The sequence below is a fragment of the Talpa europaea genome, assembly GCF_964194135.1.
Source record: "Talpa europaea genome assembly, chromosome: 12".
Classification (NCBI taxonomy): Eukaryota; Metazoa; Chordata; class Mammalia; order Eulipotyphla; family Talpidae; genus Talpa; species Talpa europaea.
The window spans coordinates 39,313,138-39,331,292 of record NC_140079.1 but is presented as its reverse complement, the minus strand read 5'-3'; the positions used below and the strand labels follow the sequence as shown (position 1 = coordinate 39,331,292).

At 51.8% G+C, this 18,155-nt stretch overlaps 1 protein-coding gene across 7 annotated transcripts in view; it reads right to left on the bottom strand.

The window, feature by feature from the left end:
• DNM2 (dynamin 2) overlaps positions 1-18,155 on the bottom strand; it is a gene marked incomplete at both ends in the record, with an annotated part of 88,260 nt that overhangs the window by 10,808 nt on the left and 59,297 nt on the right. For 4 of the 7 annotated variants that reach the window (XM_084248722.1, XM_084248718.1, XM_084248719.1 and 1 more), the window contains 6 exons: positions 4,064-4,177; positions 8,872-8,923; positions 12,516-12,586; positions 14,319-14,405; positions 16,732-16,870; positions 17,415-17,491. In XM_084248722.1, coding sequence (XP_084104848.1) covers positions 4,064-4,177; positions 8,872-8,923; positions 12,516-12,586; positions 14,319-14,405; positions 16,732-16,870; positions 17,415-17,491 — 540 coding nt within the window. Of the gene's footprint in view, positions 1-4,063; positions 4,178-8,871; positions 8,924-12,515; positions 12,587-14,318; positions 14,406-15,388; positions 15,528-16,731; positions 16,871-17,414; positions 17,492-18,155 lie in introns of all 7 variants that reach the window. The other 3 variants (XM_084248723.1, XM_084248720.1, XM_084248724.1) reach the window with 1 other exon arrangement.

Sequence of the window (18,155 nt, the reverse complement as noted above, 5' to 3'; positions counted from 1 at the left end):
GGTTAATGTCTTCACAATGAGCCTGTGTATGAGTTCACTACTATGGTCCCATTTTACAGAGAAGGAGGCTGAGCAGAGAGAGAGGGGCAGCTTCAGACAAATACAGATCTGGAAAGCAAGGCATCCCCTCTCCCCCCCACCCCAGAAAAGATTGATGCCTGAGTGCCTACGCCAAAGAAGTGTCACTTGCTTCTAAATGGTGGGTACATTCGAGAAGCGCTGAGTGCTGACCAGGCTGTCCCCAAAACTTTAGGGATGCAGCTCAGAAAGGATGCATCCCTTGGCTAGGAGCACAGGGCTGGTGTTTGAAGTTATGGCCCTAGAAGTTCTGGAGCCAATGCTCATCCACTGAGGTTGGCAAAGCACCTACTACTGCATGCCTGTCAGGAGATTAGGTCCCATAGGTCTATCTCAGGAGACCGGAGCACAGAGACAGGGTCCCCTGACTCATGCCTATGTGACCCATAACAGATTTCAGGGACTGATACCGAGAACTGCTCATCCGCCAGTTTAAAGAATCCTCTCTGGCATCCCTGCCAGGGAAGCGCTCCTCCTAGGGCCACAACAAGTAAGTCACAGTGGGGCTTCAGAAGCCAGGTCTGTATGATCCAAAGCCATGGTCTAGACTCTGTGACACTCCTTGGCCTTCCTCTTCTTAGGCATCTTTGAAGAGGACAGACAGCCCCTCTCACCCAGCAGTTTGCCTGTCACATGTATCCTGTCCCTGTCCCTGGAAGGCTCAACATAGCTGCTGCCTTTGAATTCATGGTATTGGAGCAGTCATGGTAACGGGCGGGGGTCAGGGGCTCCCTGATGAGCAGAAGTCACTGGAAATTTTAGGACTGTGGAAAGGGATACAGACTTGGTACATGAGCTCTGATCTTCGGTGTTAAGAGCTCAGATGGGCTCTGCCCTCGTCAGTTGTATGACTTTGGGCAAGTCACATACCCTCTCTGCCTCCGTTTCCTCATCTGTTAAAGGTGGGCAGAAGTCTTACTATCAAGGTGCAGAGTAAGGATTAAGGTGAGAATATGAAAAAAGAGTTTTCTTTTGTCTGTCTGTCTCTAGCTTTGGTGTGTGGAAGAGCCTTTGCTGCCTCCATCCTGTTGTGCCATGAGGCAGGAAGCTTCAAGTTGGCTGGCCAGGCCAAGTAACTGAGTCATAGGCCTTTCGGGCTCCAAGTGAGACACCACATCTGGAACTGCTTACAGCATGATTTGGCCTACAGTGTCTTGATGCTGCAGCATGTGTACAACACACACACACACACACACACACACACACGCACGCATGCATGCAAGTGCCCCACCCCACCCCCACCCAGAGACCTCACAGAGAGGCCCCCAACCTAAACCCTCCTTCCACGCCCCCATCCACTTCCCTCACTGCCCCCCCACCCCCGCAGGATTTCCTGAAAACCCACAACTTTCTCCAGATGGTGAGCTGGCCCCAGTCTTGCCACGTCAGAAAAGACGGAGCTGATCGTCACAGGCAGAGCACTAGCTTCCTTGCCTGCTTGGAGGAGCTGAGGCGCCGTATTCCAGCCGCCACCCGGGGGGCCCGTAGGATGGACAGCCGGCCCCGCCAACCCAGTGTTCAGACTACCTGTTCAGGGGGCTCTGAATGTGTACAGTAGTCTGCACATTGGTTAGGCTGGGCTCGGGCAAACGGCACGTCAGGACAGCCCCCCTGAATTTGCTGCTACCCCCACAGCAAGGCAGACTTGGAGGTGAGTGTCACTGCCCAACACCCTGTTTCCCACTAGGGTATAGACTCAGGTGGAATATTCTAGAGAGAATATTCTTCTCCTTTAGGAGAAGCACCTGGGTGGGTAAAGAGCTAGGAGTCTGTAGCCGAGACTCTTATACCCCATGGCAATAACCACCACCTCCTGTTTATTTTTCAAATAAAGACATTATTGATGGCTTGCCTGTCTGAGGCTTCCCCTAAAGCTGGCCTGACTGCCATGGGTGGTCACTGCATGCGTGATTCTCTCACGGTCCTTGCTGGGATCCTAACTTGGGTGACAAGGCACAGGATTTTAGTCTGGCCCCCTCTGGATCTGAGCCTGCTTTGTGTCTGGGGCACACGGGGGCCCCTTTCACAGCTCTGCTGTTTTTCATTACTACAGGCGCTCAACAACCCTTCTCAAACTTCCTCTGCCTCTGGTTAGGGGGCCCAGGAGGTGGTCTGGGGCTCCTGCTTTCAACCCCAAGATGAGGGGAAAATCAAGCACCCCTCCTTAAAAGTTAAGAACTCTTACGACTGGACTTATGATGCCACCATTTAGGTAACTGCCAGGCTGGGGTTTGGCTGGAAACCCCTGTATAACCACTGAGGGCTGTTGCTAGGCCTGGCATTCCCACCCTGGAGATCCCAGAAGATCCCCACACTGCCCAGCAAAATGCAGGGACCAGCCATCAGCTTGCCTGACAGCTTAAGTCCCATAGAGGGGACAGGATTTCAGACTGCAGCGGCAGAGAAGGAGAAAATTAGAATGGTTTTAACCAGCCATTTTAAGAAGCTGATCTGTCACGTGGGTTCTTTGGTCTCCCTCTCTTTTGCATCTTAACCCGTGAGAGGCTTGCCATCTCTGGGGTCTTAGACATTCCCACCCCTTCCCACCCTGGCTGAGAAACAGCTGTCCAAACAGGGTCCCAAACAGAGAGGCTTGGGGCACCTGAGTTGTCAGGAGGTTCCAGGGAGAGCCTCTGGCCTCGTATTTCCCATTCAGGGACCCTTCCCCACTCTGTGATGTGGGGCAAATCACTACTCAAGACTGTTTCCTTGTTCCCAAATGAAGTATGAGGACTTAGGAGGAGGAGGGTACCTTCAAATATAGCCTTGAGGGGCTCTAGCAGCCAGCAAGGAAGACACTGGCCAGGAGTTTCACCCCCGCCAGACCCCCGCTCCCAGCTCTACCTGCCGATGTAGAAATATACATGAGTGAGCCCAGGCCTGCCCACCCCTGGGTGAGGGTTAGCTATCAGTGAGGCCCCCAATGTGGACCATCTCCATTGGGGATGTGCTTCCTAAATCCCCCTAGAGAAAGAGAGCTAGGTGGAGCAGTTCTTGGGGTGATCAGAGGAGTCCAGCTTCTCCTGCTGGTAGCTGTGTGACTAGATTCTGACCTGAGGGTACATAAACAGAGTGATGCACATGCCTTCCTCATCAGATCCTTCTTTCCCTTCGTAGGGTTGCTAGAGGTCCACTTGGTGGTGGACACAGGGGCACCCATCTTGGACCACAAGGCAGCCAGTCAGCCTTGCAGCACTGGGTCGTCAAGTTTACCAGGTCATAAGCAAGAAACAAACTTTAGGAGTGTCTTTACCTTGGGTCTCTGACACATGCCCAAATAGATATCCACTTAACACCACCTAGGTTGTGGGCCTCCCATAGTACAACCTGGGAAAACGAAACACAGTGCCCCTTCCTGGTGATGTTCGGCCTGCCTCAGAGCAGCAACAGGCAGTCACTTGAAATGAGTGGCTCTCCTCCAAGGTTAGGTTGTTCTGTTAAGGATAGGAGGCTGGGTCAAGCGCCCACTTCCTCCTGATAAGGCAACCACGAGTGAAATGTTCTAAAGACAAGGTAGCTAAAAAAAAAAACACCTTACAGTAGACAGGGGCCATTTCACTCCACTTCATAGTTGAGGACACTGAAGCCCAGAGAGGCTAATGGTCTGGAGGAGTCGGCGCAGCCTCTGGGTAATGGGACTCGAGCACCCAGCAGGCTGGCTGTGAGCCTGAGTCCCAAACCCCAGGTTCTGGCCCTTCTAGTGAGATACAGGGCCCACTTTGTTGTGACTTTGGAGGCAGGGATCCCTTTCCAATCTGTTGATGGCTTCCCCTTACCCCATTTTGCTCCTCAAGGAGTCAAGCCACCTCTGGGCCAGACGCTGCATGGTAGGGTGAGGTGCTATTTGATGCTTAATCTGGCTCGTGATTACCATCCCAGTGGTGAACTCTGAGGCACATTTCTCAAATGAGCAGGCAAGTGAATGCATGCCAGCCAGGGGAATAGCACCCCCAACTACTGCCCAGCTGCTCCATCAGTCACTTACCTCCTCATCCTTGTACCAGGACAGTGACTCAGCTGTCAGCACAAACCAGTATTCCTTGGAACCACCCTTCATCAGGCTGATGTTATTAATGGTCAACCAGCCCCGGCGGATCACCTGGTGAGGAGGGTATGGCTCAGCGGAGGCACCCCGGCTCAACCCGCCCCCCCCCCCCAGTGCAGCAACCAGTGCTTATGCCCAGAAAAAGGAAGGAAGCCCAGACCCTGACAGACACACTTCTAGCCCAAAGCCAGACACCCCACTCTGCCTTGCCCCAAGCACTTCCTGCTGGAAACCAATATGGCACACCCAGGCAGACACCTACTCACTCACAGGTCCAGGAGTGACAAGGAACAGGCCCAAGAGAGCCCCTTTGCACATGGTTAAAATGAGTTAGCACAGGTGGCAGAGGGGTCCAATGCTCATGTTTAGGTCCTCATCACATGAGATGTGACAATGCAAGAGCTAACTTGTCTTGGTGAGATGTGGATACAGGATGCCTATGGCCCCTGCCCCTCAAGCTCACTGGAAGGTGGTGTTGGAGGAGCAGGGAGTCACCCACACAATGGAGTGGTTCCTTTGCTCTCTCCTTTGTGGGTAGACTAGCAGAGTTTTAACATGCAGTTGCCTCCCTGTTGGCTCATCTGCCCAGCTCACCGGGACTGGGGGAGGGTGCACTCGGTGGTCACAGAGACCTGCTCTTACCGGTGGTTACAGCCAGAACCTGCTCCCGGGTTCCCTTCCCCACAGGCTCTTTTCTGAGTGAAGGGATAAAAGAAAGTCTCTACCCAGAGGCTTGGGGACAAAAGTTTGATTCCAGGAACCTCTAGGGAATCATGCCCCATGCTGACTTCATATCCAGTGGCCCCACTTTTCTTTGACTGACACCACAGGGCTCTAGGCTGGGGGACCCCAGGAATGGGAGCTGTCTGGCCATAGCTGCCATGAGTGGAAGGCAGAACCCAAGTCTATGCGGGGAACTCACCTGACAGCTAAATGCAGGCAGCCTTGGGGAGCCATGTTCCCATGTTCCCTGGGCCATGGTGGCAAGAGTAGGCCAGAGCCCCTACCAGTCTGGATTGAGAACCCTGGGGCAGTGGGAAGCACATGGAAGCACAGGCAGGGCCACCTGGGGCCAGGGCAGTGACAGACTGGGCCAAGCTGCAGAGGGTGTGCTGTGCGTGGCCACAGACATCTGGGAAGGGCTGATGTTGAGCACCCCCAGAGTGGGGTAGGGCAGGAGCACTGGAGTTGGGGCTGCAGGAATGACTCTGGGGTCTACAGACTATATCTGAGCTTGCCCTGATCTGCCCTCAGTTTTCAAATCCTAATAGGGTCACCCCGGTAGCTGGTTTTGGGATCTAAGCCTCAAAGGTTATGAACATGAGGTGGCCATAAGCACCCAGGGACTCCTGTGCCATGCAGAAGTCTCTGCCCAGAATGGGGACAGTAAGAGATGCTACCTGGAAAACCTTGATAAAGTCAAGGGCACAGCCTTCTCTCTCCCTAGCATAAGACAACACTTGGGAGTCATGTAGTCCTCAGGGGGTATGTAGGGACTTCTGGCACCTGCCCACCCATGGCTGCCTGGTGGGTGAGGGGTCACTCTTAGCCCCAAAGAGGTCATGGCATCCTCCTTGGCAGCAGGATGACTGACTCGAGTGGTTGACCCAGAACATCCTGGATTTGTGCTCAATCTGGGATTGCCCTCAGGCCTGGGTAAACCAGGATAACGGTCACACTGGGGGCACTGCCACATAGCATAGGACCTAGGAAGGAATCCCTATTCTGGCAACCAGGCCCAGCCCCAGAGCTGTCTGCTTCTCCCCAGGAACTGCTGCTAAATCTCAGTTGAGTCATTAATTGACCGCCAGGAAGGGAGAGTAAGGGGTAGGGATCAGTCCCCCCTAAGTAGAAATCCTCAGAGAGGCTGCAGCACTCTCCGGACCAACCTGGATTTCAAGGAGGCTGATGTGCCCGTATGGCCTGTCTGCACCCTTGGTTAGCAGCCAGAGCGGCAGGGCCCAGGCAGTGCTGTGGGGTGTGTGGCCATGTGGGAGCACTGCTTGAGGCCAGGCCAAGAATGGCATATCTGAGCCTCAGAGCAGGAGGCGGCTGATAAGGCCTGGAGAAGCCCCAAAGTCCCCTTTTCAAGCTATCCAGAGAGCTACCCAAGTGGGGCGAGAGAGGAAGTGCCACCCCCAGGGGGGAAGGGAGAAGTGGGTAGCAAGGGGGCTAAGTCTAGAGAAAAAGAAGTGGCTAAGTTCCCATATCTAAAAACCTGATTTGTGCCCAAGGGGGCACATGCCATAGTGATTGTGCTTAGGAGGAGGAGGAGCTGGGTGGGGGTGCAAGGACAGAAGAGGCACGCAAGTCTCCCATGCTTTCAGGGTGTACAGCGACAGGCATGCAGGCACTCTGGGGCTGGAGACAGGGCCACCAGGGTGGCATGGGCAGAAGGCAAGCAGCAGCGAAGCTGGGCCTGCTGGCAAGATGGTCCAGTTTTCTCCAGGTGAGAGGCTGGTCTGAGTTGCCCAGACAGGGATGGAAACTAGGGCTGGGAGACCCAAGAGATAGACTTTGTGGCAGGGGTGGAATTTCCTAGGAGAAGAAGAATGACTAAACCCCTTGGGGTGCTAGGTGAAGCAGGCCCCTGGGGTTGCTTGGGGTGATGCATGGGGAAAGCAGCCACCAAGGGTCCAAGGACAATCACTCCTTCTATCCTCCCCCTCCAAGACTGGCCATTTCTTCAGCCTCTAGACCCTGGGCACAGTGAGGTTCTGAAACAGAATCACAGCTCAGCTACTGGAAATATCTCTGCCAAAGGTCAGCAGGGGTCCACACAGCACCCCAGTGGCTGGGAATAGGAGAATATCCCAGAGAAGGAGGCCTCTGTGCTGGAGCACTCTCCAAGGGGTCAGGCCAGCTGCCCGGAGGTGACCACCCTGAAAAGAGCTCAACTCCCAGGTGTGAGCAGCTCCTGCATTGCTGGGCTAGGCCAAGCCATACACAGAAAGGAGGTGTCACCTACAACAGGGAAGGCAAATACCATTCATCTGGGGGAGGGGCTCACACTAACCCACAGTTAGGAGCTGCCTGGAGAATTCTGGGTGCAATGGGGAAAGAATGCTAGATCAATTAATGATGGCTGCCACAGGCAAAGGAGATGGAAGGATGCAAGTGGAACAGTGTGGTCTAATCAATCATCATATCTGCCTTAGAGGCAGGAGAGAGGCAGCATCCAGGAGAGAGTTCCCAGGTCAGTCATTCTGTCACAGGCATAGGTAGGGGGGAAAAAAACCTTGGGCGGAAGTCACATTTGCCACAGAAAAGGGAGTGGGTGACATGCTTAGGAAAGAACACCAGGCTTTGTTAGTGATGTCTGACACAGGCACATTAACAGGAGATAAGCACAAGGGAAAAAGTACTGGATCAATTAGTCAAGTCAGCCATGAGTGCAAGAGAGGGATATTTCTGTATTGTGATGGAAAGGGGAGTGGCAGTAGCAAGAACAAGTTCCAGTAAGGTTTGACCAAAATCTTCCCTGGCCAGGAACGTGAAGAGAGAGGGGCATGGAGTGTCAGCCAAGTATTTGCCATCCCGACTTAGAGGAAACCAGGTCAACCTGTCAGAAATGGGCTGAAGGGGGTTCTCCAACAAGGCAGCGGTCAGGTTAGTGCCTATGTGAGTTGGCTTATGGCTGATGCCCAGGACAACACTAAGACCTGCATCGCGGCACAGGGTTTGTAGGTTAGCTTGATTGTTAGTCATGTTATTTTGGGGAGGAAGGGAATGTTACAGGACGGCAGGGTCTCCATTACTACTAGGGTCGCTAAAGTTCACTACCACACTAAATGGGTACTTACCAAGATCTCCCCCTTTGAAAATGCAAAGTTAGGGTGGTGGGTAAATCACAGAGGAGCAGGTGGAGGAAAAGAGACGAAAGGGACATGAGGGAACAGAGAAAAAAGCAGGAATAGCACAAAAATGGAAGAAGAGAAGAGCAGGAGGAAAAACAGCAAAAGAAAAAAAATTACATGCTATTAATTATATTCATGGTGTTAATATTTAATTCATTATCATCTCCTGAAACAAAAAAGCAACAACATACGTATTACCTATGGCAAGCGCAAAATAAAAATCATGCAGCGGTTACATCCTTCTTTTTCAAGAGGGCTCTATAGTCGTGCAGGTAAACAGCAGAGCTACCCCTCCCCCCCATGTGGAGAAGTGGGGGAAACTGATAGAATCTCTGCAGGGATGAAGAGTTTTCTTAAAATAAAAAAAGGCACCTAATACTGGCCAATATAAATACGTTCATATTTCATTCAGCTTCTGGCTGGGGCACATCAAAAGGGACATCCCTTTCTAAGGCTCTGGGTTTCTCCAGATGTGGGCTCAGCACAGAGCCAAGCGCCCCAGAACTGCTTATCACAACACAGCCCCCTATCCAGTCCTCTCACACAGGTTCCAAGTCCCTGGGGCTGGGACTGACACCTCAATTTGGCTATAGACACCATAGGTGACTGGGCTGCCCTTCTCTCGAGGGTCAAGTTCTGTGACCTTGGGTGTCAACAGGATGTCCTGGGTTTATGAAATCTGCTCCCTAGGCCCTGCTAGAGCTTCAGCTCTCACCTCATTTTCCTGAAACATCAAAACCTTAGTAGATTCGAGAGGTTGGGGGTGGAGGGGTTTGGGGTTAAGGTGCCAGCTTCCGGGAGGGTGTGCCCTGCACCGGGCGCCAGCACTGGTTGTCCCTTAATGCCCTCCCGCCGCCAGGGTGGAGGTGTAGGCTGTGGAAGGGTGGCTACCTGGTTGGGGATGGCTCTCTTCTTGTTCAGCTGCGTGTTCCTCTGCTGGGCACTGAAACCAGAGCACAGAGAGCGTTCATGCGGCAAGATGCTGAGAGGGACGAGGATCAAAAGGCCCTTGTGGCCCAGGTGAGGGCATCTCTTCCACAGGGACAGGGGGGGTCAAGCGACCAGCAGAGGCAGAGAGAAGCCCCTTCACATAAACACTGCCCAAGGGAAATAGCTCAAGCTCATAGAACAAGAAAACACTGAGTTATGGGCCTCCCCAGTGGCGCAGTGGTTGAGCGCTGGGTTGCGAAGCTGCCCGCGGCCTCTGCGGCGCCGGTTCGATCCCCGGCTTCTCCCCGGCCACCGGAGGAGGGTCCCACATGGCGCGCAGACCTCTCCTGCCGCCTGCTGCTCCCCTGAGCAGTGTACTTCGTCAGTCTGCCTGCTCTGTTCCCCGCTCTGGCTCTGGTGGATTCTCTCACCCTCCCGCGCTTCTGACTGTACCCAGTGCTTGTATAAACAAACAAACAAACAAATAAAACATGCCTCTATACAAAAAAAAAAAAAAGAAAACACTGAGTTAAATCAAAGCTTCTAGGCCCTGGTCTCAGCCACTCCTGAGAGTGCAACTGCTTCCACAAGTCAGTGAATCCTGCAGTTTCCAAGAGGGGGTAAGAGAAGCTGGGAGGTAGCTGGGAGGAATTCCGGAGGTGACTCCAGAATAACCGCAGTGCCAGGCTGTTAGGCAGCTAAAAACTTAAAGCTTCTTTCCATTTACATTATCCCAACCTTGCCACCAGGTCCTACGTGGCCCTGGCCACAGGGTTCTCCAGCTTGGGTCATGAGACTCAGAGACAACTGCTTGCCATGAAAACACCACTCATCTCAGATGACTCCTGAGCCAATTGAGAGGACAATCAAGGTCAACAGGGAGTGTTTCCAGAAGGTCCCTTCTTTGTCTAGCCCCAGATCTCTTTTCTTGTTCACCTATCCTGTTTCTTGGCTAGTTTGTGCCACACAGTCCCACTGTATTTTGTATGTGTACTAGTCAGCTCCCCAAGCTCCTTCTACTTGGATGGTGATAGCAGCACCTGCAAATATTTAATGTCTCTTGGTACTTGAAAGTCATTACCGTCTTTTCCTATCCTATTGCTTTAGCTGTAACATTTAGGAACAATATGAAAAGGCAAACCATTCTTGTTTCATTTGCTTACTGCGTCTAGGGTTTCACCTTAAAATTCAAGCAAGCTATGGGTGTGTGTGTGTGTGTGTGTGTGTGCGTGCATGCGTGTGGGTGTGTGGGAAATAGGCTTCTATTCCTACTAGATGAGTAAAGTTGGAACATTATGAATGGAGGTGAGATTTTATCCAACAATTTTCTAACACTTGGTGAGATTACTATAGAGCTTTTATGTTTTGTTTGTTTGTTTGTTTGTCTGTGGGACCCTCGACGGTGGCCAGGGATCGAACTGGCACTGCAGAGATTGCGGGCAGCCTCGCAACCCAGCACTCAACCGCTGCGCCACCGGGGAAGGCCCACTATACAACTTTTTTCTAATTCTTGTTTTCAGTGTTTAGAGGGCAGCAAGAAAGCAGTCTACAACATCTAAGTATACGACAAAGTTTGATCAATAGTGTCTGAAGGAGGTAGGACCACCCACAGCGATGGTTGGAAGCTTGTGAGGTCCAAGATGGACTACTTCTAATAGCTTCTTGGCTCCTATCTTTGCCTGGCATCCATGTGGCTGTCCCTTTAGCTTGCCTTCACCCAATCAGAGATTTCTTGATGCAGGGCAGAGAGGGAATCTCAAGGCCTACCCCTGGCCAATAGGACCTTTCTGGCCTGGCCTCTCACCTCTACCTGGTCTTTGTCATGTCTCCCCATGCTCCTGCTGCTCAGCTTTCCTTCCCTGCCTCCTATACGCCCCCAGGCTCTCCTGCCTGACATCTGGAGGTCATGATGTTCTGGGGAAGGTCCTGTCAGGCCACATCCCTTATTTCCCTTTCTCAAGCCCCTCACCTAACCTCCTGTCCAAATCTCATCTTCCTTGTGACAATTTGTACAATTTGTTACCACTCCTGCCTGTGGTATCTGAAGGGGCAGAGTTCAAGTATGGCTTGTTATCAACCAAGTCCAAAGGCTCTGGGAAAAGGCTCCACAGCTATTCAGCGGGTGCCTGGGACATCTACCCAGGCTGGGAGGAGCCTGGTACCCTGGGCCCTCCCCCAGCCAGGGTGTCCCCATTTACACACCAGGAAAAAGGCACACAGCAGGCAATACCCACCCGGTCACCAGCTGCTCAGTATAGTAACAGCTGGGGGAAGTGGGAAGGCCCAGGAATCCAGAGGAAAGAGTGGAGTGGTCAAAGGAAAAACAGGAGAGATTGTGAGAAGGAACTGTGGATGAAGTATAAGAAGCAAAGATATCAAGACAAGGAAAAAAGCAGTAAACCAAGGAGGGGGTACCAACGTTTTCAGTCCATACACTCCTGGCTGCTGAGGGAACAGGAGGAGAGGCTGCCTCCCCAGAAGCCGAGCCTTATCTCTAAGGTGCTGCCTGAGACCCCCCCAAACCCACACCTAGCAGGGATAATCCAGTGAGGGCTATCTCCACGTTTGTCTACATTCCAGGAGGAGTTTCTGATCATCCCCCCATTCCTTCTTTCCTTCTTTCTTTCTTTCCTTCCTTCCTTCCTTCCACCCATGTACCCAACATAAAGTAACCGCTCGATCAAGTGTGTTGAGTGCGTTGTTTTACCCAGATAACTACTTAGACAGAGACTCTCTAGCCCAGCTCCTCCTCAAAGAAGCCTGTCAGACGCCCAAAGACAGCTCAGAAGGCCACCCTCTGGACTCCCATGGTGCCTATACAGCCCCCAGCATGGACCACACCATCTGAACTGCCTAGGTGCATTCCTTTGAGGGTGAGGCCCTGGGTCTGTGCTTGCTCCTATGTATTATAGGGCATGGCACTAGAAGGCACATCCACAAGATTTGGGAATAAATAAAAGGTGGGTAGCCTCTGATGATTCTAATGGGCTCAGAGCAAGAAGACTTCCATGGGCCACCAAAACAATCCTTGGGGAGTCCAAGCTTGCTGAGGGGACCTCGGGGACTGACAGAACCAGCGGGTGACCTCACCACAGTATGTTTATTCTACCTAGTGCCAAAATCATAGTTCTGCACTCTGGTTCCTTTTCTGGGTACACAGAAGGTTCTGGTCTCAAATCTATGCTATACGGAGGGAACCCATGGAGATCCTGAGCAGCATTTCCCAAGAGTGGCTTCTGCAACCCTGAACCACTGACATACTCTATGAAAGGGGTGGCTGCATTTGGGAGTACCTAGGGTACACTATACATGAGGTGAAGAAAGACTCAGAAGTCCTGCAAGGAAGGAAGCACTGCATGCTGTTTGCCTTGCTCATTCCCGATGAGTTTGACGACAGGAGGCACATTATAGACAATGGGACTGGGGCTGCTCTTAGCTCATGGAGGCTTCCAGATACTCTCAAGATGGTTCCACACTTCACCTAGGAGCCCTGACAAGATCCTCTTGCCCCAACCCACTTAGGGAATCCCAACTTGACCACTTCCCTTGGGGCTGGCATTGGTGCCACCCTACCCACTGCTGTCCTGAAAAGTACATGTACATACTTGGCAAATCCAATGAAGTCCTCATGGTTCGTGTTGATGTAGGACTGCTCAATATCAATCAGAAGCAGAATCTGGGGGAAAGCGGGGGTCACTGTGAGTGTACAGCAGAGTGGGGCAGGGAAGGACAGCAGCTGGAGCACTTTCTGTACCCACCAGCAGGGGAGTCAGAACCATGCTGCTTCCCCCAGGAGAACAGGGGCCACAAGTACATGGCCCTGGTTCCCCTCCCACCACAAACACCTAGGACTCATCCGCAAGGGGAAGGAGGCATGGGCTGCTTTCAAACATCAAGGAAGTAAGGCTGGATCAGAGGAGCAGAGTGAGACAGGCGGCTAGCATGGCGATCAGGGACAAGTCCTCTGGAGCTGGGTGACCACGGAGGCTGTGGTCTCATTTCAGCCACTGAGTGTGACCCTGGGGCACATGTTACCAAGCTACGGAATAGGGAAGTGAAAGATTTAACTAGAAAGATTAAATAATTCACAGTGTATAAAGATTTCAGCGCCCAGCATAAGTGCCACATTAAGACAGCAAAATGAGGAAAAATAACGCTGGGGGTAAGGGCTAGGGCATCTGCTTGGTCCTCTCTGGCCCCTCCCCTGCAGATGACTGGGGTGGGGGTATAGAGGGCTGGGATGTGACCCCTCCCTCCATCCTCCTAGCTCTGGCCTCTAGGTCTCCCCACTTCACCTGTGTTAGTACAATCTTTGCTCTGTAACTTTTTTACACAGTACAGTAAGTCCCCTTCTGACCCAAAAAAGGCCAAGATAATGTGACTAGGAGAGGACATTAAAATGAAACACACATGCAGGCACACACGAGTTAGTTGGGATGTCATCTCAGGTAAGGGGCAGGATCCTACCCCTTCTCCTCATTGTGCTGCAGGGCCCTCAAGCATAAAATGGGTCAGCACTCAGACCCCATGGCGTTGTTGGAATCACCACTGTTGATTCTGTCAGGCCTGAGTCCCACTGCCCCTGAGCCTGTGGGTCAAGCCCAGCAATGATGATGCTGGGGTAGCTGGGAACCATGGTGTGTGTGAAAGGGACAGCAGCATCCTTGCCATTGATGGCAACAAAGTGAACTGGCATCTCGCAAGCTTCTGATATACTTTTCAGGCCATAGAAGCTACAAGGGAAGGGCTGAGTCTGAGGGTCAAATGAGCCAGTTTCTCTATCAGTGTCAAGGGGAGAGGGTCTGTTTCAAACACAATACTACAACCAAGTAGGAGACAATGGTTCATTTCACTTTCGATTTAAACAACTGCCAAAAGTGGGCAGACGGAGGGGAAGTGACTCAGACGAGGGGTTGGGTCACTCAGCAGGGGACAGATGAAACTTTTGCTGCATGTGTGTGGGGGCACACCACTCTCTATCAAGAAAATGTTAAAACACAAAATGCAGCCCAAATAGCCATGAAGCCATGGAAGACTGCTTAACAACCAAAGCAACAAATTTTGGACACACTACAAACGACAGGGATGAATCCTAAATGCATTACTCTGAGCAAAGGTGGTCAGAATCAAGGAACTATGGAATACAAGTCCATTCTGGAAAATGCAAAACTGCAGGGGCAGGGAGCAGTCCAGTGGTTGCCAGGACCTGGGACTGGGGACTGTTGATAACCAAGGGAGCAAAGACTGGGAATTTGGTAGGGTGGGGTGATAACAGAACTGCTGTGAATTTTGACTGATATAGAAGGGGGGATAACCTTGCTATATGCATTTGCCAAAACTCAAAGAATTGTACATTCAGGATTTACCGCATGTAAATTATACCAGAAAAGCAAAATAAAAGCCAATACCTGCTCCTTGGTTTTTCCCTCTCGTTCCCGGATGTAAGTGGTGACGATTCGTTCTGTCTCCTCTCGTAACCGGGGATAGGAGGTGAGCTGGGGGGAAGCAGAGTGGAGGCATTGGTGTGGCCCCCATGACATGGGAAGCACATGAACCACATGGAAAATGTAGGGAAAAGGGAGATGACATGAGTGGCCCACCGAGCCCCTACCCCTTTCCTGTCTCCTAACGGTGCCAGTCAAGAGATAAGAAGGGGATGTTGGAGGACGGTGGGCCTGAGAGGTTCCCACACACAAGCAGAAATGCTTTCAGAAAATGTGATTCAGAGGTGGAAAGTGTAGGGAGAGCAGGTGGTGTGTCTGCCACCCAGCAGTGACCACCATCTGCTTCCCACCCAGAACTGGGGGAGAGGAAGGAGGCTGGTGTCACTAGAGCCATTAAGGCTTAGGGTGAGGACTCCTACCCAGCTCGTGAGTGTGCAGCACCTGCCTAAGGATAGTAGCGGCAACATCTGGGCCACCCACCTCGGAGGGACGCCCTTGAAGACAGCCATTCTGTATCATCTAACCATTGGAACCTGCTCCTCCAACACCCTGGTGCCTCTCGTCTTTGTAACGGTCACCAAACCAACACACAGGAAGTCCACTTTCTGCAGTTTGCGTCAAGTTCATAAGTTGGGGAAATTGAGCTGTGTGCCAAATCACTCATTAAGTGGCCTGAGACTAAGAACATGCAGGCCTGCAACCTGATGATGTGTATCACTCCTACGACACAGCTGGGAGGCCCTCTTTCTCTAAGGGCTCCAGGCCTGAGTCCTGTTTGTTGCCTATCATAGCATTTGACACCTCCCATCAGTTGGTACCAAAACTGCAAAGGTGGAACATGCATGTGATGCAAGCCCCCATTTTTGTCTGCTGATGCAAAGTTCAGATGTCACCAAGTAACACTGGCCCAAGAAGAGGGAGGGGGGTGGTCCTGCCAAGGTAGCATTTCCCAGATGCTTGGGTTAACACTGACAAATGGGAGGGAGAAGGCAGGGGGCAAATGCATAGGTGATAATAATGAAACCTTCTATTACCTTCTCGGCACACCTTTTAATGACCGTGGCCAGTTCTGAAACCACGAGATCAACACACTTCAAACTTGGCTCTTTGAGTTTTACAATCTGTTTTTTCACAATGGCTTCAAAGGCCATGTCGGGGGTGAAGAGCCCCGTCCTGGGTCATGTGGAGGGCAGGACGAGGTAGAAAGACACCCAGGGACAGTGCAGACCACACACGCGGGACAGGAGACAGAGAGAGAGAAGAAATGAGAATCAGCTGGTTAGTGACATGCATGGAGGAGCCTGTGCCCGCATTTGCCCCGGAAGCTGCTTCAGATCAAAGAAAGGTCCTGAGTGACAGGTGGGATTGGCACAGGGTTTAATTATAGAAGTACTACAGGTTGGTGTCATCATATGGACAGCTAAGGGAGTGCAGAGGCCTTGAATTTTCATACCCATGAAAAGGACTCTAGGATGACATCACCTTCAACCCAGCTGGGTCCCCCCCATCCCCCTCCCCTTTTTATTTTCCAATTGAAGAAGCTTAAGAAGCAAATGTGGGCTTTGCCAGACTAAGTAAAGAAGGCTCAAGCAGAAATGACCTGCCTTGGAAAGCTGACCCAGAGCTCTCCGCTATCATGGACGTGCAAGCACAAACTGCCCACAGAAAGTGCTTCAGCTGCTTGGCCAAAGTGTGCTGCCCTGGGAACCAGGCTGGTGGGGGGTATGGGGCCTGGCACATCCTGCCGAGTGGAGGCAGTGGCCCGTGAACACCAACACACAGGAGCTTGTGACCCATTGGATCTGAGGTCAGCTGCTCTGGGTGATAGTGCAAGGGGTGGGTGAAGGCCCTTCGGAGTTCAGGAGCTTTGTGGAGTCTGGGACTGGGCACTCATTATGCTGCTGGCGTCTGGGCCTTTCTGAGTGCTGTGGGGACAGAAGAATGGCTGGCTCCTGAGATGCCTGAGGGCGCCAGACTTTTGTCAAAAAAGGGTGCGACCAGGGAGGTTCCAGGCACTCGGCCTCCAGCAGCTGATGCGGGGTCCCTCTCTGCTCCCAGAAGGCAGCAAAGCGACAGCCCAATGAAACCCCCAATTCCATCAGACACATGCTAGGCTTGGTATCAGGGTCCTAGGGAGCCCTGCCCACCAGTCTGGCCAGTTCTGCAGGGCCAGCCTGCCCTGCTTGTGCCGGGGCTATAATGCTCCTGTCCCAGACTCTGGGAAGAGGCTATATTCTTAGAAACTGAGGGGATCTGGTTGGGGCTTGAGGTGAAGGCACCGGCCGGGCAAAGGCTGAGGCAGCACTGGGAGCCTGATACCAAACCCCCATACCCCATTTCCACAAGGCCAGGAATCATCCTGCCGAGGGTCCAATACCTTACTGGTACACTGCCTAACTGTATTGATTAGCTCCTGGATAACCAGGTCGACACATTTCAGACAGGGCTCTTTCAGCTTGACGACCTGCTTTTTCACAATGGCCTCGAATGCCATGTCCGGGGTGAAGAGCCCAGTCCTAAAACCATCCATACCCAGGGGCAGGGGAGATAAGTCAGAGAGAAACAAAGCACGGTCAGCAATGTCATAGGCATGGGTCAGATCCCCTAGTCCATGTGAGACCAGACAATTGGGATGATAATGTTTGTTGGCATATGGAGGGGACCTGGGCGGCTCACGGGAGACCCATGCTGGGAACAAATGCAAGTTCTTATAACAGCAACTCAGCTCTGGCTTCCTAACACCCCTGCCTCCCCTCCACCCCTTCAAGCAAATTTGTAGTGAGCTTTCTCAGCTGACCAAAGTAGCTGCAGCTCATGCCATCTGGGTAGTAGTACCATGGGTACTGACCCAAGGGTAGCAGTCCCATGGACTCTAGCAGGTCTACAAAGGACTGAGCACACATGCCCTCAAGTGCCCTTTGAGATCCAGGGGGAGAGGACAGTTACTGAAAAACACCCAGGGACCTCTAAAGGCATCACAATCTGCATACCCGGAGGTTTGGGAGGGACAGACTTGGAGGGAGGCAACATGGAGACATAAGGGAACATAGCTATCCCCACGGGACTTGCCTGACTCCATGGATATTCTTAATGGCATAGCTGATTTCCCGTCTCAAGTCCTTCTCGTCAAACTCCATCTGAGAACAAAGAAGCCAAATGCATATGACATACCTGGGAAATCCCGCAAAAAGGTAAGTATTTGGTGAATGTTATCTTCTGAATGTGGCTGTCTTTATATGGCACAATATTATTTGCTCAAAATGTAAAAAAAATTTTGAAACCCAGTTTCATCAAGGATGGTTTGAAACTAACATTCTATTTTTGAGGGAATGTGAATTCATATAAATTTTTCTACACTTGATATTAATCAAAAGGCTGAGAAGTGAGGGGCTTCCCTGGTGGTGCAGGGGTTAATGTCTCAGCACTATCAAGCTATTGCCAGCCACGGAGCATGAGCTCGAATGTCAGGTAGCTGGCCAGGGAGCTGACCACATGGTGCAGCAGACCTCTCCTGTCTCACCTGCTGCTCCCCTCGGCAGTATATTTCAGTAGATCCACCTGTTCTGCTCCCCACTCTGTCTCTGGTGAATCTCACTCCCTGTACCTCTGGTCTAGACCTCAGTTCTTCCATGCATAAATAAATAAAAACAAATCTTCAAATTAAAACAAAAAAAAGGGCCAAAAAAGTGATGAATTCATGTAAATTTTTCTTATGGACTACTTGGCAATACAAATCAAGACTCTCCAAAAACATACTGTCATCTGCTAGTTTAAAATGTTCTAGAAATTTTTCTTGCGGAA